General features: G+C 38.4%; 2 protein-coding genes across 2 annotated transcripts in view; both read left to right on the top strand.

The window, feature by feature from the left end:
• The first annotated feature begins 433 nt into the window (after nucleotides 1–433).
• Nucleotides 434–15339, top strand: amacr (alpha-methylacyl-CoA racemase). The gene is made up of 6 exons (XM_051681699.1): nucleotides 434–480; nucleotides 1288–1545; nucleotides 2315–2458; nucleotides 7144–7304; nucleotides 12205–12391; nucleotides 13646–15339. The coding sequence occupies exons 2-6, from the start codon at nucleotides 1299–1301 to the stop codon at nucleotides 14053–14055; spliced, it is 1149 nt and encodes a 382-aa protein (XP_051537659.1). The 5' UTR covers nucleotides 434–480; nucleotides 1288–1298; the 3' UTR covers nucleotides 14056–15339.
• Nucleotides 15340–18804: 3465 nt separating this feature from the next.
• Nucleotides 18805–25637, top strand: part of LOC127430924 (membrane-associated transporter protein-like) — a gene marked incomplete at its 5' end in the record, with an annotated part of 28235 nt that continues 21402 nt past the window's right edge. The window contains 2 exons of the mRNA XM_051681064.1: nucleotides 18805–19453; nucleotides 20288–20464. Coding sequence (XP_051537024.1) covers nucleotides 18805–19453; nucleotides 20288–20464 — 826 coding nt within the window. The remainder of the gene's footprint in view (nucleotides 19454–20287; nucleotides 20465–25637) is intronic.

Here is a 25637-nt window from a genome sequence, read left to right as displayed (position 1 = left end):
ATAGGAAAGGGGCCCAGAGCAATATACAGTCAGGGGGCCCAGATTACCTTGCTACGGCCCTGCTACCATATGAAGCATACCACCTGAATTCAAAACTTCCTGTTTTGGCCTAAACTGGTCCCCTTTTCCTCTTATTTGTTTATTTTATAGAGGGAAATCTTGTAAGGGATACTTATTGTTGATCTCAGTTATTTTTTATTTATGTATCTTTGTCTCAGATGTTTCTCCTAAAATGACTAAGGAGACATAAAAACAAATGAGACAAAGTGAAAATCAAGTTTATTGTAATTTATTTATTTATTTTTTTTAATCGTAGGACAAAGGATATTCTCATACAATGATACATTCTGATGCCATCAACCTTTGAGGAGAGATACATATTTTGGCAACGAGTCATTAAAACTACAACACCCACAATCGTTTGAGCTTGCGTCATCAACACGCGTCAAGCCCTATAGTCCGAAGTGCAAACTTTAAAAGGTATGTTGTGTGTATTTTATAACAAAGTCATGACCCCTATTTTTTACGAGGCGTTGTTTATGCAGAGGTGTTTTGGACAGAAAGATTCGAACAAAAAGTTATCTGCAGTTTAGCGTTTCATTTGTTGTGATTTGACAACTGGAATGATCTGTGACCCAAATAACAACTGTCAGTTGACTATGCACAGTGTTTTACTGATGCGCAAGTCTTTATGAGACTTTTTGTGTATGATACATTATACATTATATTGTATAAAGGTGGCATGATCGTTTCAAAAACAAAATTTGACTAGTAAAGATGCTATTTGTTTTTTCTTGTTATGTACTGATGTTTAATTTGTCTGATATTTTCCACCACTCCACATGCTATTTTTTTTTAATACACTGGTCCTTTAGTAACTGTGTACATGAGATAGGAGAGGTCATAAATTATTGAGACTCTTTATAATAAAGAAGACACAATAAAGGAATTTAAATGTCTTCCATGAATACTATCCTCACACTTATTTGACAGTTACTGAAAACTAAACAAAACAAAACAAAACTTGAAATTTGAAAATTGAAAATCTCACACTTATTATATGTGATAATGTCAGGAATTCTAATTAGCTACACCTGCAACAGAAATTATTTCATGTTAAATCAAATCACCTCACAATGAACCTTTTGTGATCTCACACACTGACGTCCTGAATCAGGACAATTTCACAGTCTGTAGTGACAAACAGTTGTTTAGGAAAGTACTGTGAGGGTGTTTGTTGCTAAGTGTAATGACTGAAATTGTTTTTTTTTTTTTTTTTTAAATCAGCATACCCCAGTATGGCTCTGAAAGGAGTGCGTGTTATAGAGCTGGCAGGGCTGGCTCCGGCACCCTTCTGCGGGATGATACTGGCAGACTTTGGTGCAAGGGTGATCCGGGTAGACCGGACAAAGTTGTCAATGACTGTTGATACTCAAGGAAGAGGCAAACAATCTGTAGCCTTGAATCTAAAGAGTCCCAAAGGTGTAGAAATTTTGAAAAGATTGTGTGTCCAGTCAGATGTGGTTTTGGAGCCTTATCGTAAAGGTCAGTGTCAAAAGAGCAAACTTTTTTGCACATTCAAAATAAATAGCTTTTATTACAATATTATACACCCAATAATGACCTCTTTGTCAGTTATACATTCTCTAGCTAATTGATGCCAAGTATTTACTGCTTGAATGTCTTTTTTGCACATCAGGTTGGTTTTAATACCAGCTCCTATCATTTGAGATGTTTTTATTTTATTTTTATTTTTGTTGTTACATCAGCAATGTCAGCCATGCTTTAACATGCTTTAACAAAATGCCATGAATAATTTTTCAAGTGATGCCCGATCTCTCATTCCCAAATGGAATAAACTCTAGAACTGCTTCTGCGGCTTTTTTGTGTACTTCAAATGTGACTTTTTGTTATTACTGCAGTTTTGATGGCAGTGGTTACAAAATAAAATAACTTAACTAAAAATAAGTTTTATCACAAGTAGTTCTTTTTGTTTGCAAATTAAGTAGTCTTTGATTTTGTACCATTAACCTCTGTTTATATTGTGCCTTTGTCTGAATAATTTTACACATTTTAATTAAAACATTGTTGATTAATGAAAAAAAGCTTGCTGATTTCACAACAGTTGTTTTTGTCTTTGGGGTGGGGGAGGGTTGATGGTGATTGCCATTATTTTTTCTTCCTGATTTAATTCTAATTTAAAATACAAACAAGAATAATTTGTTCTTATCTAAACCTCTGGTCCTCTAAGTTCCAATTGAATTACCTTCTGTTCGTGCTTCTTTATCACATTGCTCTCTCTGACATAATTAAGGTGTTATGGAAAAGATGGGATTAGGTCCTGATGACTTATTAAAAGAGAACCCACGCCTGATCTACACTCGACTCACCGGCTACGGCCAGAGCGGATCGTACGCCAAGGCTGCCGGCCACGATATCAACTACCTGGCCATGTCAGGTAAAGTCCACTGTTAGCCTTAACCTCTGCTAGTGAGCTTTCCCAGAAGGCCCTTAGGATCAATCACACAGTGGTTGTAAAGCAGAGTTGATTACAAAGACCTAACGGTGTGAGGTTCCAAACTTCTTTGGTGGAGCACTTCTCTTGACAATTCAAGCAGAGTTTTGAATTTTGTGCCCTCCACATTGAGGCATAACTGAAAACCAGCATTTGTCAGGTTGAAAGATGGAGCAGTTTAGGCCTATGGCTCCATTTATTACAAAATATACTTTATATTCTATATTGTAAACAATCTTATCATGTATTTTTTTCTTCCTGTGGAAACAAGCTGAGTTGTGGTTTGTTATTCTTTACTTTTGTGAAATTATTTTTATATGGCTTGTTGTATATAAAGTGGCACATTTCTGGTGAACACTAGGCACTACCACAGCAATGACTTTTAATCACTTTCACCCAAATCAAAAGTAAAATGGCAGATTATCAGTTAATAAATACTCCGTTTTTGCTCCGTTCATTACGCAATGCTTTGACATCTTAACAAAAATGTTACTTTATAGAACATGACTTGATACACAAGAGGTTATACATTTTTACAGTACCTTTGCATTACATAACCAACTACATTTACAAGCTTGCTCGAGCAAGATGAGATTGTGCAGTAACTCAACTGAAAGAGTGTTGGGTTTGCGATGCAAAGGACTGGGATACGAGTCCTGGAGAGCACACATGTCGACATGTGAGCTAAAAGTGTCATAGAAGCACCAAAAAGTTAAGTGGATGCTTCAGTAATTGCGTTTTTCATGTCACATTTGGTTGTTATGTCACCACTGGTATGATTTAGGTTTAAAGTTTAGGGTAGGGAGGTAGGTTTTGTTGATTTATAACTCAATAGAGCATCAATCTCAAAAGCCTCATCCATTCGGTAGAACATTTAACTCGCTTTTAGCACCACACAGTGGACATTTCACCTCCGAACTACCACAATATGTTTAATGAACCACCATGTGATATTATTTTGCAAAAATTTTGCCACAGTCATGTCATTTTCATGAAATCCGGCTGATTGTTGTTTAATTTAAAACCAAATGTCTTTTTGTGAAGTGTTTTGCTTGTAAAGTGTGCTTGTGTTATCGTTCTTTATTTGATTTTTTGTTTTAAATGCAATGACATACTTTTTCCATACATTTTAAATGTGGCTAAAATAGTTTTTGGGGCCACTGTATATACTATAATTTAATAAACCGTTTTACCACTCTGTAGGAGATAGTAAATGAGCCGTGTTTGTACAGTATGAATATGCATTATCTTGGCAGCTGGATTTCAGAGTAATTTTTAACAAGTTACCATCTCCAGTGAGGAATAACTGCAAATGAATCAGACAAATGGTTTCTTTTTTACTGATTAACCATTTTTTATTGATTCACATATTGAACACAGAAAAACAAAACATACACTACCGGTCAAAAGTTTTGAAACACTTACTCATTCTTTATTATAATTTATTTATTTATTTATTTATTTTACATTGTAGAATAATAGTAAAGTCATCAAAACTATGGAATAACATAAATGGAACTATGGGAATTATGTTGTGACTAAACAAAATCCAAAATAAATCAAAACTGTGTTATATTTTAGCATCTTCAAAGTAGTCACCCTTTGCCTAGAATTTGCAGACATGTACTCTTGACATTTTCTCAATCAACTTCTTGATGTATCACCCTGGGATGTTTTTTAAACAGTATCGAAGGAGTTCCCATCTATGTTGGGCACTTATTGGCTGCTTTTCTTTATTATTTGGTCCAAGTCATCAATTTCAAAAACTTTTTTTATTTTTTTTTATTAAATTTTAGTTTTATAATGAAATAAATTAAAATGGTGGCACAGTTATATTTTTGTCTACATAACTAATTTCAAACATTTAAGCATATGCCTTCAGATCAAAAGATTTTTAAGATCATGAGAAACATTTTAGGCAAGTGTTTCAAAACTTTTGACCGGTAGTGTATATGCACAGAATCAACAACATCCCAGTGGTCATACATGATTATAGACACACACACAGAATTAAATAAATAATAATAATAATCACACATCCAGAAATGCCAGATATCCACCCCATTTCCCCACAAACATTTAAATTTCCCCAGTCTTCTAAATGACCCCTCTTCAAAGGCCGCCACCCTCCCCATCTCCGAGCACCACTCCTGAAATGAGGGTGCTCCAACCAACCTCCATCCCCTTAAAACTATCTGTCTGGCAATCATGACACTGGTTAGGACCCAACTCTTGTGTCTGTGTGTCTATTCTCTACATCGATGACCGCTCCATCACCCAAAATACAGAGTCTGGGGCAAAATGAAACCTGAGTGCCCAATACATCAGACAAATGGTTTCTTGAACCATTTATGATTTCATGCAACAGTTTTATTGACAGGCATACAGAGTACTGTGCATCTTAAACATACAGTTGTGCTCAAATGTTTGCATACCCTTGGAGAATTGGTAATATATGTACCATTTTTAAAGAAAACATGAGTGAGCAGGCAAAACACATTTCTTTTATTTCTTATGGGATTCATATTCAACTGTAGGTTATAACAGAATGGCACAATCATAAAACAAAACATGGCAACAAAGAAAAAAATGAAATGACCCCTGTTCAAAAGTCTGCATACCCTTAGTTTTTAATACTGTGTATTGCCCCCTTTAGCATCAATGACAGCATGCAGTCTTTTGTAATAGTTGTCTATGAGGCCCCAAATTCTTGCAGGTGGTATAGCTGCCCATTTGTCTTGGCAAAATGCCTCCAGGTCATGCAAAGTCTTTGGTCGTCTTGCATGAACCGCACATTTGAGATCTCGCTAGAGTGGCTCGATGATATTAAGGTCAGGAGACTGTGATAGCAACTCCAGAACCTTCACCTTTTTCTGCTGTAACCACTAGAGGGTCAACTTGGCCTTGTGCTTAGGGTCATTGTCGTGCTGGAAAGTCCAAGAGCATCCCATGCGCAGCTTTCGTGTAGAAGAATTCAAATTGTCTGCCAGTATTTTCTGATAACATGCTGCATTCATCTTGCCATCAATTTTCACAATATTCCCCGTGCCTTTAGAGCTCACACACCCCCAAAACATCAGTGAGCCACCACCATGCTTCACAGTAGGGATGGTATTCTTTTCACTATAGGCCTTGTTGACCCCTCTCCAAACATAGCGCTTATGGTTGTGACCATAAAGCTCTATATTGGTCTCATCACGCCAAATTACAGTGTGCCAGAAGCTGTGAGGCGTGTCAAGGTGTTGTCAGGCATGTTGTAACCAGGCTTTTTTGTGGCATTGGTGCAGTAAAGGCGTCTTTCTGGCAACTCGACCATGCAGCTAATTTTTGTTCAAGTATCGTCGTATTGTGCTCCTTGAAACAACCACACCATCTTTTTCCAGAGCAGCTTGTATTTCTCCTGAGGTTACCTGTGGGTTTTTCTTTGTATCCCGAACAGTTCTTCTGGCAGTTGTGGCTGAAATCTTTCTTGGTCTACCTGACCTTGGCTTGGTATCAAGAGATCCCCGAATTTTCCACTTCTTAATAAGTGATTGAACAGTACTGACTGGCATTTTCAAGGCTTTGGATATCTTTTTATATCCTTTTCCATCTTTATAAAGTTCCATTACCTTGTTACGCAGGTCTTTTGACAGTTCTTTTCTGCTCCCCATGGCTCAGTATCTAGCCTGCTCAGTGCATCCACGTGAGAGCTAACAGAATCATTGACTATTTATACACAGACACTAATTGCAATTTAAAAAGCCACAGGTGTGGGAAATTAACCTTTAATTGCCATTTAAACCTGTGTGTGTCACCTTGTGTGTCTGTAACAAGGCCAAACATTCAAGGGTATGTAAACTTTTGATCAGGGCCATTTAGGTGATTTCTGTTATCATTATGATTTTAAAAAGGAGTCAAATAACTATGTGATAATAAATGGCTTCATATGATCACTATCCTTAAATAAAAGACTTTGCATGATCAGTCCTATTTTCAAAATCAATGCCAAAATTTCACAATTTCTGCCAGGGTATGCAAACTTTTGAGCACAACTGTACATTTAAATTGTTCGCTTAACATGAACATTCATGAATTGTCTTGTTAGAGTTTCATTTTTTCCATTGGGATGCTGTCAATGGGTTGTGAAGGTCGAGTTTGGCCCATTTGATGTTATGATTAGGGGCATGTTTGTGTTATGTATAGAGAACACTAAAAGACCTTGTTACTGCACAAAGGGACAGTTAGATACGATTTTTGAGCCTTTAGCTTTCCTTTTGCTGTGACTTTATGTATGTTAACAGTACAAAAACATTATGACAATGTACTTCCTGACAAAGCTTCCACTGCTAATGGGAGCAGAATAATAGAATAATGCCCAATGATTTCTCTTTGTGTTTTAACACTTCCTAATCTCTTGTAGTGTAGAAGATACAGAAGTCATGAACTAATGCTAGCTCGTGACAGGTATGGTTTAATTGGTGGTATTTCTAGCTGACCTTTAACTGTGATTTACAAATAACACATTAGCTACTTAGCCATTTGAAGAATCCTTCATGGAATTGTTTTCTTACTTGATTCACAGGTCTTCAATATTCCGTTCTCATTATGTATATCTTTTTCTCACTCTCTATCTCTCTCTATAATAGGCTTGCTGTCCATGCTGGGCCGTAGCTCGGAGAAACCCTATGCTCCACTGAATTTGGTGGCAGACTTTGCAGGAGGGGGTCTCATGTGTGCGTTTGGAATTGTGTTGGCTCTTCTGGAGAGAAGCAGGTCTGGACAGGGCCAGATCATTGATGCGAGCATGGTGAGAATCTATACCTTGCCTTAAAATTGGTTCCTGGCAACAAATTGTTATTTTTTCTTCTCTTTGAAATACCAATAGACCAATTCCCACAGACTCTTTTGAATGGAATTGTTTCTGGGGCTGGTTAGCTGAGAAGGGTGCTATTTATTTAAAAACTAGCAAGTTAGAATTAGAATTAGAATTAGAATTCCGATGCACTTCTGCTGGCAGGCATTCATTCCATACAATCAAAGCTATCTCAGACTGAGGGTTGTGTCGCGTATTGTTTTTCTCTTTGCTAAAAACCTTTTCTTTTACCTGGTTTTATCAATCACTGTTTGAAATAAGGCCATTACAAACCTTGTTTGTTTCAACACTGTCACTAAATTTTCTGTCCAGCATGTTGCTCCTTTTTTTTTATTTATTTTTTATAACTACTGCTCCTTTTTCTTTCAAGTGGCCTTTATTTACTTCTGCTTTTAGCTACCTGTGCGTATTATTAGTAAGGGTCTTTCCCAATTAGGAAGAAACACAAAATAGAATTACTATGATTATTATCATTCTCTGTGTTCATTCAGGGTTCCCACGACAATGGAAAACCTTGAAATGTCAGGGTGTTTGAGATTGGCAAATATCATTCAGGCCTAGAACAGTCAATTAAATGAACAGAAACTTTATAAGTCATGGAAATTTCTGTAGTGAATATGTATTATTCATCGGCTTGATATTGCTACTGTGTAGAGTAAAACCTGCTTGCAAGCCATAGTAATGGTTGTTGTGTGAGGATCCCAACTAACACACAACAAACCAGTTACGTAATTTATTTGTACTTTTTGGTAATTGATACTGAACCGTAAACTGAAATGTCACAGGCCCGTAATTTCATTCCCATTAAACTACCAATTCACAAAGTCGTCTTGACGTTATCCCTAATGTGTTCTGATGACCAGAATTTGCTATTTAAAATGTCTCCAGTCGCAGCATAGACAACGCATCTCATTTAAAGGCGCTGTAGTTGATTTTAGCCATTCTGGAACTTCCATCAGACTAGCCATTAAATTAGCCATGCCCCTCTTTCCAAAACCCGTCTGCACACAAACACACAAGAGACCGTTGTGTTAGGAGAATATTGAGGGTGTAGGGTCCCCCTGAGCATTTTGCCATCCGACCCTGTGGGTTTCGCGGGAGGAGGACACCATAGGGTGTCCTCCACTTACACTGGCATATATGGGCTGCCCTGTGATAATTTATATAGTGTTTAGTTAGAATGTATTACTTTTCATCAAGTCAAAATATATTTATCAGGCTAAGCATAAACCGTGGGGATTTAATATAGTGATCAATGGAAAATACACAATACATAACAGCACATGCCTCCAGCTGATCCATTACACATGCATCATTTGAACACAGAACTGCAAGCACACAGTAGCACTGCATGACAGGAGAGTTTCTGAAGAAGAGAGTTTCAGACAGGATCGAACTAAAGAATTATGTTGTAAATCGGTCTGAATCAAAATAATTTTTTTTAGAATCCATATCCAGGATTCACAAATGATTTAAAAGGTCAAGGAAAAGTCAAGGAAATTCATCGGTCAAAAAGTGTGAGTGGTTCCTTGACTCCTTATAAATGTTCCTCTAAATCAGTTTAATACAATTCGCTTTGTATGCAAAAGAAAGAAAGTTACTAACTAACTAGCTTCTAATTTACAGTCATTGTCTATTCAAATTTAACCTGTGGATTAAAAAATTAAACTGTGAAATATTTTGCTGCAAAGCTTATCATTAATGTGTGCTAACCTATAAAATATGGAAATTAGGGCCCAGAGGAGTTGGCCGCTCAATCATGAGAAATTCTAATATTAGTTTAATTTTTTACAGCTCCCTGAGATGTTTATACTTCATCGGTCTTCACTATATTTGAAACCATATTAATAAATAGTGTATTAATTGAAAAACATCCCTGTGGTTGATAATAAATCCCCACAGCTTTACATTTTCCCGGTAATGTCATTGATATTCCGTGTGCAGAAATTACTTGCTTGTATTATTAGCATCTGACATTTCCTCATGGGTTGAGGAAAGTGTTTGCTCAGGGGCCTTTTTATTGCTTTCTTCGAGTGATTCCATAGTGAGAGAGTGTCTTTGGCTTGAATGCATCTAAATCAACTGTATGTCAGCTGGTGGCAAGCGAAAGAATCATATTATAAGCCGATAGCGTATACAGCAGAATTCTGAAAAAAGCATGCTTTAAAGGGATAGTTCACCCAAAAATGAAAATTCTCTCATCATGCCATCCCAGATTTGTATGACTTTTTTTCTTCTGCTTAACACAAAGATTTTAGCTCTGTAGGTCCATACAATGCAAATTAATGGGTACCAAAATCTTGAAGCTCTGAAGAGCACAAAAATGCAGCATAAAAGTAATACGCACGACTCCAGTGGTTAAATCTATTCTTCAGAAGCGATTTGATGAGTGTGGGTGAGAAATGGATATTTAAGTCCTTTTTACTATAAATCTCCACATTCACTTTCACATTCTTCTTTTGTTTTTGGCGATTCACGTTCTTCATGCATATTGCCACCTACTAGGCAGGGAGGAGAATTTGTAGTAAAAAGTTGATATTAAGTTATTTTTCAAGCCATTATGAAATTATGAAGGACGAGGGCAACAAATTGCACTTCTGATCACTTCTAAATGCATTTTGTTGACCACGAATAAGAGTGGATTGTTCTCTCCTTATAGTTTATTATTACCAGACAATGGTCCTCTGATTTGACTGAGGCTGTGTAATTTGCTCAAACAAGTTCTGATCTGTGCCACTAAAGAACAATTCTATAGGAAATAAATTGCGGGAAAGTGGCTTCTGATGTATGTACAGTACATCATGGATGAGCCAAGCTAATCTGAGTGTGGGCAAGAGCTGTGGTAATGATGATTAGATGTTTGCCTGTTAGGCAGCGAAGATATCCAAAGCACATTCCCATAAGTGGCACCTTGCCACTCTTTGATAAAACGTGTAGTTTGACTATTATTAACACCCATGACAGGCAAATGGTGTTTGTGACACACTTGCATGCCAGTTTGGATGTATTACGCCCTGTAGCCATTATGTTTTTGATGTTTTTTTCTTTGAATACTTGTTAGAAATGCTTGAGTGTTTCAGTAGTGTCACTCAGATTTCATTAAACAACATTTATTTTGGGGCTGCCTACACTGCCGCTTGAAGGTAATAAGTAACATTTGACCCCTCCACCTTTTGCGCATCTCATGCCTTTGATCAGCTGTTTATCTTCTTTGTTTCCTGGACACCAAGTTGGCAAGAAAAAAACATTGCCTAACATCAAACATTATCTTTTACAACTATTGTTCAAGGATAAATATTCCACATGTGCACTGATAAATTTGTTTTTCTCTGCCCTACGAAAAAGATAATCTTGGACCAGCATAACACTGGCTAGTGCTGGTTTGGTGCTGGTCTTTTCAACAGGGTGAAAAATAATGAAGACAGAAGTGTGGAGAAATAACTTATAAGGCCAAGATTTAGGCATTTTCTGGGAGAGTGGCATCTCGCTGATCAGGCCAGTAGTGTGCTCAAATAGAAACCCAGATTGTCAACATCCCTTTGAAGACAGGGTTGACTAGCGGAAAGGTCCTCTGTGGAATATACTGTATAAATTTAAGTTCATTTTGCAAGGATGCAGTCTTTGAAATACATGTGTATTTATTTTTATGAATCAGTCTGGAAAATTTGACCTACAAAAGTTTGTTTTCAGTTAAAATGTTTCTGGAATACTTAGTATGTTCATGTAAGTGTAACATATTTAGCCCGTTAAGCAATCTGCTTGGTGGCCTCTTTCTTTAACCTTAGTCTTGATGTGAACTAGATGTGAACCTCATTCAGAAATTATTTGAAACTTGCATTAAATGTGTTAGTATTCTTTAAAATTAGTACTTTGTTTTGTAATAATGTGGAAGTCTTTCTGCAAACTTCTGCAGAGCGCTGCAGAGACCCCATGAAATCAGAATAGGAGTTGTGTTACTTTTAGTTGATGTCTATTAGATTTAAAGCCATTTATATGTTTGTCTACTCCAAAATTAGGTATTACAAAATTAGCTGTATACTGTACATCAGTATACAAATTTTTATATTTACAGCCTTCCTCATCTGGGAAAAACAGACCAAAATATTGATGATTCGTCTTGCACTTCCCAGATTTTTTTTAATGTTGTCTAGAATGAGATTTCCCTTCTCTCAATACAACCTTCAACCATAGGCATAGATTTCGGTAGGGATGGTAGGGACATGTCCCAACCAACTTTCAGAAAATCAGAAATGTCCTTACCAACATTTGGGCAATTTTACCACACAGAAAATACTTTAACTTTATACTATGTTGTAATTTTCATTTGAATGACTTTTAAAGTTTCGTAGTATAATTTTTCATGTATAAACTCTTGCCCTACCTCTTCTGAAGCAGCGCATAAATGCCGTTGTCATGTGGCATCTGTTATTTTTGTCATTCAGGATGCACCAATCGCAGTATTTTATTGAATATGGCTAATATTTTTATTGAAACAGGCTAATATTTAATATGGTGGGGCAGAGAAATAGGAAATGTAACTTGTTATATGGGGAAAATATGTTACAGTATTTTTCCTACAGTATATTACCAGACTGACTTTCTCAAGTTTTTTTAATACCAACATATTTAGCATATTATACCCCTTTGCAACATGTCCCTACCAACCTTCAAACCAAACCTATTGATTTATTGTAAAAGAATAAAATGACCTTGTTAATGTGTAAAAAATCTAAAAACTCAACACAGTCGTACTCTGCATGACAGAATGACAGGAATGAAGTACTGAATAGGCAATAATTTGATTCATGTCATCAGATGTGTGTTTTTTCTTCAGGTGGAAGGTGCAGCGTATGTAGGCTCCTTTATGTGGAAGTCTCACAGTATCGGCCTGTGGAATCACCCTCGTGGGGAGAACTTGCTGGATAGTGGTGCTCCGTTCTATGATACATACTGTACATCTGATGGAAAGTATGTGGCTGTGGGAGCCATCGAGTCTCAGTTCTATGAACAGCTTATTCAAGGTTAGTGCATTACATTGCCCTCTCGAAAATGGCCCTGAACTGTAGGACGTGTTTTGCCAATATGACTGTCAATTGCATTTCAAAGCAAGGTCAGAAATTAAGGGGGGCTCAGGGCAAAATTGCCACTGAAAGTGACAAAAATACTCCTGAAATTCAAAATATAGGGGCAAAAATGCCTCCATAATGAATTCCTCTATTTTGGCTTAATTATACATATTATTGTATAAAGTATAATTAGATGTTGATTGAATTTATGATTGAGAGGTAATACATGCTTAATCTAGTTTTGAGAATGTATGTTAATCAACTGATTTCATTCAAGGATTTCACATAAAAAGATGACACCTTATATTTTGTATTTGTTCCAAACAATGCCCTATAAAAGGTACTGTACAAAATGCCCCCTAACATCATATCCAGGTGGCAAATATTGCCCCTGAATGAAAAAAATTTTTTTTTTTGTTTAACCCTGTTACAAAAGCATTTTGTCAGGTCAATGCAATATATTGTAGGTGTTCAGCTGATGTAGTTTTGTGTTTTGTACATGACAAACATCAGAGGCATGGCATAATGGTAGTTTGCACATTAGACACTGATTCTAATCTGCACTGATTTGTTTCCCGTGTACCCGGTGGATTTATTGCATTGAAGCTATACGTATTATCATTATGTGCTTTACCTGGTAATCAAACCAGAGACCTTGACATTGCTATTGCCATGTTCAATCAGTCGAACTACGTAAACAATATTTACCCCAATAGCAGTTTTATGTAAGTGCACTTGTGTACATCAGTATGTAAATTCAGTTTAGCTGCTTAATTAACTTGAAATAAAAATGTAACCTGAAGTACATCGGTAAACAAATGACATGTTTAGCCAAATGATTCTCAGGGTCACATCAGACTGGCTGCAAGGTTGTCGATATTTGCAAAGGCATGCAAAGATTAGGGAGAAGCCATGGGATGCTTATTAGTATGTGCATAAGGATTTCTCCTAACACCCTGATCATCCCAGTGCAACTGTGCCACACTTCGTCTTGCTTTGAAACCATAATGACTCTATTGCTATACATGTTTGACCCTCAGATGAAGAGAGTTTCTTTAAAAGCCACCTACTGTGAACAGTGTAATATACTGATGGCTTCTGGATTCATAGTCCTTCATGATGTCTTTGATCTTTGTCCTCTAAGCTCCTGTATTGATTTTCTTCTTCTTTTTTAACTCTCATTTGCTAACTAATTCTGTCTGGCCACAGGTCTGGGCTTGGATGCTGCTGACTTGCCTGCACAAATGAGTGTAACTGATTGGCCAGAGCTCAGGCAGACGTTCACCCAGGTGTTTGCCACCAAGACACGGGCAGAGTGGGGTCGGATCTTTGATGGGACAGATGCCTGTGTCACTCCTGTGCTTTCATTGGATGAAGTGCTCTCTCACCCCCACAACCAGGCAAGGGGATCGTTCTTGAAGGATGCTCAGGGGGAGATAAGTCCCCGCCCTGCACCCGTTCTGTCCCGCTCCCCTGCGGAGCCCTGCCTCTTGCGTGATCCCTTCATTGGAGAGCACACTCGCTCTGTGCTGCAGGAGTATGGGTTTGAGCAAGCGCAGATAGAACAGCTTCTGTCTGCTGGTATCGTAGAGTGTAATGAAGCAAAAGCGCGCCTATAAGTTGAAGGGGCTGGTTGGAGATTCTTTAAAGGGATAGTTCACTTAAAAATGAAGATTCTGTTATCATTTACACACCCTCATGTCGTTCTAAAACTGCAAGATTTCCTTCTGTGGAACACAGAAGGTGTATTTTTGAAGAATATCCTGTCTATAATTGTCCATATAATGAAAGTAAATGGGGACTGAGGCTGTCAAATTCAAAAAAGCATAAAAAGCAACAACAAAAAAGATATAATTTTCTTAAAGGGTTAGTTCACCCAAAAATTTAAATGCTCTCATCATTTACTCACTCTCATTTAGAGGTCTTCACGGGTCCAGAAATTTGTGCCCGAACCCAAAGAGACCCGGTAATGTACTACTCGAACCGGACCCATCTATTATTTGAAAGCTTGGACCCGTACCAATGTAGAACTGAGAAATGCCGGACCTGTCTATTATTTGAAAGCTGGGACCCGGACCCGGCCGATAGACACAGACCGAATCACAGCTGATTGCTATTAACAAGTTAATTTACAAGTTGTGAAAACAAAAGTTTGTGTCTTACCTAATGTAACGTTAGTAGCCTGCTCCCCTGTGCCTGGCCGTGACACATATAATCCATCCTCCTTGCCAAGAAAGTTGGTAAAATACATCCAGGTTTTCTGTGATTCCTCTCTTGCTGATTGAAACAGCATAGCTAATCCACTCATTATTTCAGCTTCAAAAGTCCACTTGCTGTCACGGTGATGGATGACAAATGCGACTTGTTTAGAATCAGCTTTGTAGTTTTTTTGTATCTCGTATAAGATAACTTCGACTGTTTGCCCTTTTGAACTATAATAACGATTGCTCGTTCATTGCCATGGCTGCTAACGTTAGCATTGCTAATTTGCTATCGTGTGCCTTCACTCTGCTCTGCCTCTGACGTCACTCAGCTCGTTGTGGCTCTACTCCGTTTTTCACCATATTTCCTTACCACACTTTCTCATTCTAATTTTACAATGTTGCAAGTTACAACACACACACACAGCACCATCATCATCAGCGCTGTCTGATCACGGCCGGGTCTTCTCGTAGCGACTTGGGTATTACACATAATGTTAAACAGACCCAGGACCCGCAGCAATAGAATGGGACCTGACCCGACTGACCATATAAAACGGGGATCCGAACCCGTATGGGTCCCGGGTCGGGTCTCGGGTCCTCGGGTTAGGGTGGACCTGTGAAGACCTCTACTCTCATGCCATCCCAGATGTGTATGACTTTCTTTCATCTACTGAACACAAACAAAGGTTTTTTGAAGAATATCTCAGCCCTGTAGTTCCTTACAATGTAAGTGAATGGGTGCCAACATTTTGAAGCTCCAAAATCCACATATGGGCAACATAAAAGTAATCCATAAGACTCCAGTAGTTAAATCCCTATCTTCTGAAGCAATATAATAGGTATGGGTGAGAAACAGATCAAAGTCATTTTCCCTTTACTTTCACTTTCTCCCTCTTCTGTTTTTGGTGATCACATTCTTCGTGCATATCGCCCCTTACTGGGCAGGGAGAAGAATTTATTATAAAAAATTACTTAAATATTGACCTGTTTCTCACCCACACCTATCATATTGTGTCTGAACACATGGATTTAACCACTGGAGTCATATGGATTACTTTTATGATCCCTTTATGTGGATTTTGGAGCTTCAAAATTTTGGCAACCTACTTGCAATGTAAAGACCTACAGAGCTGAAATATTCTTCTAAAAATCTTCATTTGTGTTCTGCAGAAGAAAGTCATACACATCTGGGATGCCAGGAGGGTGAGTAAATCATGAGAGAATTTTCATTTTTGGGTGAACTATCCCTTTATTTAGTAGTTTTGTCTTGTTTTCCAGTAAAAATATCAAAACATTCATAAAACAAGATACATTTACTTGACAAGCGAAATGGCATAGATATTTTGTATTTTTTCAGAGAAATCTAACTAAATTTTGTGAGGTTTATGCCTAAACCAGAAAAAAAAAAAATTGGCAATGGGGTAAAAAAAATTTTTTTAAGCATAACGTTTTGTCAGATTTCTCTAAAAACAAGACTTAATATCTTAAGTCATTTTGCTTGTCAAGTAAATATATCTTGTTTTAAGAATATTTAGATATTTGTACTGGAAAACAAGACAAAAATACTAATTAAGAAAATGAATTTTTTTTTTTTTTTTTTTTGCAGTGAAGTGGAACTAGACATATTGTGCTAAGTTTGACATTAATGACATGTGATCACAAGACATGCAATAACCAAATAGGTTTGCTGCCAGTGCCGTCAAATGGCATCAATGTGCCATTTTCATTGTACATACAACTTTTTATAATCTATTTCAGAGGTTCGGCGAGGAAGATAAATACATATCGACTGAAATTTCGGTCTGTTGCTCACACAAAGTTATAGTATGTCTTAAGAAGTCTTGGAATATAGTACAACTATATACAGTATAATTCCTTTTTCATGGGGCCTTTTTGGAGCTTGACAGCCCTAGTCCCCATTCACAAAATTTTTTTGGAAAAGAACAGCCAGGACATTCTTCAAAAATTCCCCTTTTTTGTTGCATAGAAGCAAGAAGTCATATGGTTTGAATCAACATAAGGGTTAGTAAGTGATGACAGAATTTTAATCTTTTGGTGAACTCTCTCTTTAAACTTTTCATCCAGTGATGCAGCACAGGAAACACTTGAACTCTATTTCTGTCTCAATGAGTGAGTCTAGGAGGGGAGACTCTCGAAAAACAAAATGACTCTCCCTTGCAAACCACTCGGTACTACGGTTGAAGAAAGCTAACTGATTCTAGACTGCCAAGTGCTTAGTTATGATGTCCAGTTAATGCAACTCTCATCTGTTATTGGTACAGTGGTTCTGTAATGGCCTAAACATCACTCTTTTTGTCAGCAGTTAAATATGTATCACTGAAAAGCTGTTAAAGGATATTCAATATCAACTGTCTGAATGTTTTAAGACTATTTTGAATTATTAACTCAAGTACTTGTGAGTGCATTTTATTTAGTTTGATCAAAGTGTACCACTTAAATGGTGAATAGAAAATCTTGGATTAATAAGTGCCTTAAGCAAAAACAGTTCAGTGTGAGTCATAATTAATAGAGTGAAATATCTGCCGATGAATCATCCTTGATCTAAATCATAGTGCTGGCATTATTGGTAAGAGTTAAAAAGAAAATCACTGTATACCTATTCATACCTATTCAAAGACATTTTCAGCAGCCCCAGCTACTTTCAGAATGTAGAAACACTTACTAAGGGATAGTTCACTCCAAAATGAAACTGACATTATTTACTCACCCTCATGGTATTCCAAACCCTTATGACTTTCTTCTTTTCATGGAACACAAAAGGAGATGTTGCAGAATGTTAGCCTTCATCACCATTCACTTTCATTACATCTTACAAGGCTGTCAGTCCCTAACAGTCTGCTTAACAGTTTCTTTTTTGTGTTCCACAAAAGAAAGTCAGTCATATGGGTTTGGAACAAAATGAGGGTTCGTAAATAATGACAGAATTTTCACTTTTGGGTTAACTATCCCTTTAAGATACAGCTGCCAGTTCTTTCTTCCAATTACTGTTTCTTGTGTGGCCTGTATTTTCTACTAATTTCGATCAGAGATCTTACATATCAAGAGAATATTTGTATATTTGTGTTTTGAAGATTGCAATGAAATCATAATAAAATCATCCTTGAGATTTGAATGATTAAATCTGCTTTACAACAATATTTATTTCCTCTCTTGATAACATTCTTAATCACCTCTTTTCTCTGCCTTCTTTCCCTTCAGGCAAATCCTATTTGCCATCCTGAGGAATGTGTTACATAAAAATATTCATAACTGCTCTAGCCTAAAATCATTCCTCATTCATATACTGTAGAGATATGTGTGGAATGTGGCATTTTAACCCATATGGCACGAGTTCCCTGTGATCCATAGCCTGGCCTCTGTTGATTAAATCCGAGAGAGTGGATGGTGTTCCGTGAGAAGTCAATGGATATGGACAAACTGCAGCTCACATGATGTCTTAACAGACTCTGTGAATGTCTCATGACTGATTGGAGGAAACCAAAGCAGCAAAGTTTAGTCATCTATAAGGAGGGAATATCACATTGGGTTGGAGAGACCTTCGTCACAGAGTCTCATTTACATGGAGTTTCTGGTTCCAGCAGTAAATACACTGTCTCCTTTGTCCAACCCCCTTAAAGCAGTTTGTGGAGGAATCACATGGTACGTCACTTGATTTACCTAATGGGCGATTGCGGTATTCATGATCACAAAAGAATCCTTTTAAGGTCCGCATGGTTTGGATAGGCTTCAATCAAAACTAACCTAACATTATTTTTTCCTGTCTTTATCTGACAGATATTTGCTATTGAGTTAAAGGGACAGTTCATCCAAAAATGAAAATTCTGTCATTTGCTCACCCTCATTGTCCTTCCAAACCTGTATGACATACTTTCTTCCATGGAACATACAGTAAAAGTGGAAGGTGATGCTTTCAGTCCCTCTCATTCTTCCTAACATCTCCTGTTGTGTTCCACAGAAGAAAAAGTCAAAAGAGTTTGGAACGACACAGTGGTGAGTAAATGATTTCAGAATTTTCATTTTTTGGTGAACTATCCCTTTAACTATGAATTGTTGATGCTGGCTTGCAAGTGAACTTCGAACCCGTTCAAACCCTGAATCCAGTGGGAGGAAGGGGGAAATATCCAAAGCTTATAATCTTTGTCACAACTGACTCCACTAGAGGCCTTTGACAACATAGGGAAAAGGCAAGGCTTACAAACTTCCTTCACCCAAACCAGCACCACCTCCCTCTTTTCTGAGCTCAGATCACATTATAAATCCTACTCCAGAGCATTACTGCTCTGCTATGCAGTAGAAATTAGTCTCAAGCCATCCAGAACCACTCAGGGAGCCAGAACCATTGCTCTCTTAACCGAGGACCAGCAGCCTTGCAGGTTCTCTGCACCAGACAGCCCAGTCACTTCCATGGAGCACTACCCAACAGACTGTGGACCAAAAGGGGATAATGTGGACACCATGGAACCAGTTGTGTTTGGAGTGGTGGAGCCTCCTAAGAGGTCCAGAGGAAAGCTTATCATGCACGGCATGGTCATGTTTGGAAGGGAATTCTGCTACGCTGTTGAGGCGGCATTTGTCACGCCGGTGTTGCTGAGCGTTGGACTCCCCAGGCGCCTGTACAGTCTGGTGTGGCTCATTAGCCCTATATTGGGCTTCATCCTGCAGCCTGTCACTGGTTCGGCAAGCGACTACTGTAGGTCCCCATGGGGCCGGAGGCGACCATACATATTGTTACTGGGGATTATGATGTTAGTGGGCTTAACTTTATTTCTAAACGGCGATGCGGTGACATCAGGTTAGTGTAGCTGAATTGTCTAAGTAATGCACAGATGTTACTTCTGTAACTTCTTTGGCAGGAGGTTCAGTAAAATGCAATGTAATTAAAAAAGCAGTTAGTTCATTAGCTTTCCCTTGACTGTTGAAAATGTCACAAGGTGGGATTTATATAAATGGATATAATGGCCAAAGAAGCAAACCAGACATGGGAACAGCAAATGATTCAAAAAATTGGTTACAATTGGTTTGTCTCCTGTTGTGTTTTCGTGTTAAATCAAGTACCATTTTCAAATGATCAAAGAAAGTAAACATCAAAATTAGTCATGTTCTGTCCAGTGGAATAGACACAGGTATAAAACATAGATATTTCTCAGAATTTTTTTTACAGCATTGGGGTCTGGTGTTGTATTTAATTCATATTAAACTGAAACTGAACCTTTGTTTAATAAATTCACAGCTTTTTTTTGCGTTTTTAGCCTATTTGACCAAAATTTCCTATTACATTTTCCTGTACTAAAATGATAGTGGCATGACTAGAATTTTAATAATTTGTAGTACTGGGCATTTGTTTATTTTACCAAGCACACACATTTAAAATGCTGAAGAAGGAAATTTCTAATAAGAAGAAACTCAAATTAGCAGGATTCTTACTCTCTTCAATTTTTAATTGTGAAAGACTACCAAAAAAGCTTAAACATCACTTGGGAAAAAAATTGTGTTCTTTCTTTCACTATTTCTTGACTGTGGTTTTCAAATGAATAATCATTATTCAAAAGCTGTCATTTGTCTGTAGCACATATAATACGTGTGTTGCTTCCATTTGCTGAAACTAAGCTTATGTTGTCTCTTCCAGCCACAGTGCAGGACAGAGATCTGAAAAGGACATGGGCCATCGTGGTCGTCATGTTTGGAGTGGTGATGTTTGATTTTGCAGCAGACTTCATTGATGGGCCCATTAAAGCCTATTTGTTTGACGTGTGTTCTCATCGGGACAAAGAGAGAGGTCTTCATTATCATGCCTTACTCACTGGTATGCAGGAGCTATTCTTAACAAAATAATTAGCTTGGCCTTCTTTCATATAAATAGTATATAAACCAACTATATGAAACATTATCGAGGTTGCATTTTGGTGCTTTGAATTAATGTGATTTCTTTGCAAGATGATACAAAAAGCTTTCAAATGCTTTAGAGATACTACAGTGGAAATTGTGTCTTTGAAACACAAGGTAGATTCAGTGCCTCAGTGAGAGCTTTACAATTACCTTGACATTTCCTTAATGGAGAGCACCTCTTTATACTTTATACTTTCTCTGTTGCTGTGGAGATGTTTTGAAGCGTTATGCCGGTTTGACATAACACACTTAACCCTTTGAGTGCTGTCATGAAGAAGATTTATTTGCAAGGTCCAATTTTATTTATTAGGTATTTCCTTGTTGTCACATGCCCATTCAGTGGTACATTGTAGCATTATAATTCGTAATTGAGCAGTGCAATATAGATGTGAACACCATTTCTGCACTTAGTAAGTTGTAAATATAACACATATGGTGGCCTCAAAACATCTTTTAACACTTATAATTAAAAAAAAAAATGGTTTTAATGACTTTAAAAATGTCATGTGGTGTGACTATCAAGTAAAAGTAAACTTTTATACACAGTTTTGAGGGTCTAAAAGATTCCCCTCTGTTTTATGGTTTTAAAGATTGACAATGATTACAGATTGTCCTTAAAATGTGACATGATTTGTTTCAACCCGTTTTATTAAGTAGCTGCATTTTAAGGGCTTGCAGCTGATTATTTTGACTGAATTCCAGGTGCTTGTGTGAAATTGGTTGGCACTGTGGCAACAGCCTGTTTCCTGTTTCACCACTTGTAACATGGTCTGTAAGGTGCTTTGGTGCTGTCTTGCTGATGTAACTAGACCTCCTCCTGTCTATATAGCAGCAGGACAGCCTTCTGGGGGATTTTGTTGTGTTAACAAGACCACAAAAAAAAAACAAAAAAAAAACGTATGTCTTGTTACCTTCCCATCTCCTCTAAACTCTGTGCAAAGTCTGTGTTTACTGGTTGAATCTTGAGGTCTTTGGAGGATTTTGCTTCCTTGCATTTCATCACTGTAGCAGTGTTTCCCAGTCTTGTTTTGTGTACCCCACAACCCCATCAGTTGAAGCGATATGACAGGTGTATGTGTGTTAGAAACAGATCAATATTTAAGTCCTTTTTTACTATAAATTCTCCTCCCTAATCAGTAGGTGGCGATATGCACAAAGAAGGGAAATTGCCAAAAACAAAAGAAGAATGTGAAAGTGTGAAGAATGTGACACACCTATCATATTGGTTCTGAAAACATGGATTTAACCACTGGAGTTGTATGCATTACTTGTATGCTGCCTTTGTGCTTTTTAGACCTTCAAAGTTGTGGCAACCATTCACCATATGGACCTACAGAGCTGAGATATTCTTCTAAAATCTTTGTTTGTGTTCTGCAGAAAAAAGAAAGTCATTTTTAGACGAGCTATCCCTTTAAGTGTTTAGTATTACATTCTCTCAATAGCATGTATTATTTTGTGGTGAATGTTTAATTTTAGCACTGATTGGATTTTTTTGTGTGTGTGTCCCTTGATTGGATTTATCATAAATAAAATCATCACTATGTTTACAAATATGTAAACATGCTGGATGTCTTTCACAGACCATCTAGTGGCTTGGAATTTTCATCCTGTTACTGTCCATCCCATTATTTTCCACCCTGATGCAGCCCACCTCACCAAACAGACTGAATTTAAGTCATATACAGGTGCATCTCAATAAATTAGAATGTCGTGGAAAAGTTCATTTATTTCAGTAATTCAACTCAAATTGTGAAACTCGTGTATTAAATAAATTCAATGCACACAGACTGAAGTAGTTTAAGTCTTTGGTTCTTTTAATTGTGATGATTTTGCTCACATTTAACAAAAACCCACCAATTCACTATCTCAAAAAATTAGAATACATCATAAGACCAATAAAAAAAACATTTTTAGTGAATTGTTGGCCTTCTGGAAAGTATGTTCATTTACTGTATATGTACTCAATACTTGGTAGGGGCTCCTTTTGCTTTAATTACTGCCTCAATTCTGCATGGCATGGAGGTGATCAGTTTGTGGCACTGCTGAGGTGGTATGGAAGCCCAGGTTTCTTTGACAGTGGCCTTCAGCTCATCTGAATTTTTTGGTCTCTTGTTTCTCATTTTCCTCTTGACAATACCCCATAGATTCGCTATGGGGTTCAGGTCTGGTGAGTTTGCTGGCCAGTCAAGCACACCAACACCATGGTCATTTAACCAACTTTTGGTGCTTTTGGCAGTGTGGGCAGGTGCCAAATCCTGCTGGAAAATGAAATCAGCATCTTTAAAAAGCTGGTCAGCAGAAGGAAGCATGAAGTGCTCCAAAATGTCTTGGTAAACGGGTGCAGTGACTTTGGTTTTCAAAAAACACAATGGACCAACACCAGCAGATGACATTGCACCCCAAATCATCACAGACTGTGGAAACTTAACATTGGACTTCAAGCAACTTGGGCTATGAGCTTCTCCACCCTTCCTCCAGACTCTAGGACCTTGATTTCCAAATGAAATACAAAACTTGCTCTCATCTGAAAAGAGGATTTTGGAACACTGGGCAACAGTCCAGTTTTTCTTCTCCTTAGCCCAGGTAAGATGCCTCTGATGTTGTCTGTGGTTCAGGAGTGGCTTAACAAGAGGAATACGACAACTGTAGCCAAATTCCTTGACATGTCTGTGTGTGGTTGATGCCTTGACCCCAGCCTCAGTCCATTCCTTGTGAAGTTCACCCAAATTCTTGAATTGATTTTGCTTGACAATCCTCATAAGGCTGCGGTTCTCTCGGTTGGTTGTGCATCTTTTTCTTCCACACTTTTTCCTTCCACTCAACTTTCTGTTTACATGCTTGGATACAGCACTCTGTGAACAGCCAGCTTCTTTGGCAATGAATGTTTGTGGCTTACCCTCCTTGTGAAGGGTGTCAATGATTGTCTTCTGGACAACTGTCTGATCAGCAGTCTTCCCCATGATTGTGTAGCCTAGTGAACCAAACTGGGATACCATTTTGAAGGCTCAGGAAACCTTTGCAGGTGTTTTGAGTTGATTAGCTGATTGGCATGTCACCATATTCTAATTTTTTGAGATAGTGAATTGGTGGGTTTTTGTTAAATGTGAGCCAAAATCATCACAATTATAAGAACCAAAGACTTAAACTACTTCAGTCTGTGTGCATTGAATTTATTTAATACACGAGTTTCACAATTTGAGTTGAATTACTGAAATAAATGAACTTTTCCACGACATTCTAATTTATTGAGATGCACCTGTAGCTTGTTTCATCCACTCAAGTTTAAAAAACTTGCACACATTGCTCACATTATTTTGTTGAAAAGAAAAATCATGAATAAGTTATTGACTGCCGTAATAGTTTAAGTGATATTTTAACCCTGGTTGGGAATCACTGTTCGAAGATAACTCTAAAAAGAGTAAGAACAAGTGTGTAACAAGTCACTGGATATGTCGGAAGGAGGAAGCGGGACTCTGGGTATTCTTTTCTCAATGAAGCCATTTATTTACAGTAAGCAATGTGGCTTTTGAGCACACACACTTAAATGCGCACACACTCAGGCGTTTGAAGTGTTGCTCTCCCCCTCCTCCGGCGGTTCGGACTGCCCTTTTGTCACTCCCAGGTCTCACTTCAAACACAAACAGCTGTTAAAGAGATTATCCCACAGGTGTCAATCCTTACCATTCTTCTCTCAGCCTTGCCCTCCACAGACGTTGCTCGGCCTCGCACATCACCACATACCCCCATCACTCAACTCAGGCTGGGGAGCTACCCGGCCTGTCACTTACCCCCACCCCCAACCCCACATTTCTAGAGAGGAAATCTGCCACATCCATATGCGCCCCCGGCCTGTGGACCACCTCAAACTTAAAAGGCTGGAGAGCTACATACCAACGGGTGATCCACGCAATGGTATCCTTAATGCAATGGAGCCACTGGAGCGGGGTGTGGTCCGAACAGAGGGTGAAATCATGCCCCAACAGATAGTGAGGACCACCCACTTGATGGCCAAACACTCCTTCTCTATCGTGCTGTACCTAGTCTCCCTCAGTAAGAGTTTGCGACTAATGTTCAGCACGGGGCACTCCTCCCCCTCCACCATCTGGGACAGACCCCTTGTCCGATGTGTCCATCTGCAATAAAATAGGGAGAGAGAAGTCAGGAGAGTGCAATAACAGCCCGCCGCATAGTGCAGCTTTCACTTGCGTGAACGCCCACTGACACGACTCCGTCCACTGGACCAGATCTGGAGCCCCCTTTTTAGTCAGATCAGTCAGCGGTCTGGTGATGGTTGAATAATTAGGCACAAACCTACAATAATAGTCAGCCAGCCCCAGGAACTGTCTCCTTTTTGGTCTTAAGTCTGTGTCAGGCTGCAATCGCTCTGGTTTTATCAATTTGGGGCCACATCTGCCCGTGACCCAAGTGGAAGCCCAGATACCGTACTTCCACCCACTCAATTGTGCACTTCTTTGGGTTTTCCATGAGTTCCGCTTGTCTCAATGACCTCAGGACAGCCCTCAAATGCTGCAGGTGCCGCTGCCAATTGTTAGTGTAAATAATGATATCATCCAGATAGGCAGCAGCGTAAGCAGCGTGCGGTCAGAGGATTCTGTCCATGAACCGCTGAAATGTCGCCGGTGCCCCGAACAAACCGAATGGATGCGTCACAAATACATGGTACATGGGAGTTAAGGGGATCTGCCAAAATCCCTTTGTTAAATCCAGTATCGAATAAAAGTGAGCCGCACCTAACCGATCGAGCAGTTCATCAATCCAAGGCACCAGGTAAGCATCAAATTTAGACACCAAATTGACTTTTCTATAATCCACACAGAACTGGACCGAGCCGTCACTCTTCGGAACTAACTCCACCAGGCTGGCCCAGTCACTGTGAGATTCTTCTATTACCCCCATATCTAGCATGGCCTTTAATTCTTCCCAAACCACTTTTATTTTGTGTGTTTGGGTAGTCGGAAGGGACGACTGTGTACCGCTACCCCTGGGGTCATTTTGATATGGTGCTCTATGAGATTCGTATGACTGGGAAGAGGCGAGAACACGTCAGAGAATTCTCTTTGCAACCTGGC

This window comes from Myxocyprinus asiaticus, chromosome 40, assembly GCF_019703515.2.
Source record: "Myxocyprinus asiaticus isolate MX2 ecotype Aquarium Trade chromosome 40, UBuf_Myxa_2, whole genome shotgun sequence".
Classification (NCBI taxonomy): domain Eukaryota; kingdom Metazoa; phylum Chordata; class Actinopteri; order Cypriniformes; family Catostomidae; genus Myxocyprinus; species Myxocyprinus asiaticus.
This window is presented reverse-complemented; position numbering and strand designations above follow the sequence as displayed.

Bases quoted from the DNA above. Each gene is read 5' to 3' on its own strand.
- amacr (XM_051681699.1), top strand. From the start codon at position 1,299: ATGGCTCTGAAAGGAGTGCGTGTTATAGAGCTGGCAGGGCTGGCTCCG. The intron at 1,546-2,314 runs GTCAGTGTCAAA...GACATAATTAAG, and splicing joins TTTGGAGCCTTATCGTAAAG to GTGTTATGGAAAAGATGGGA. The intron at 7,305-12,204 runs GTGAGAATCTAT...TTTTTTCTTCAG, and splicing joins AGATCATTGATGCGAGCATG to GTGGAAGGTGCAGCGTATGT.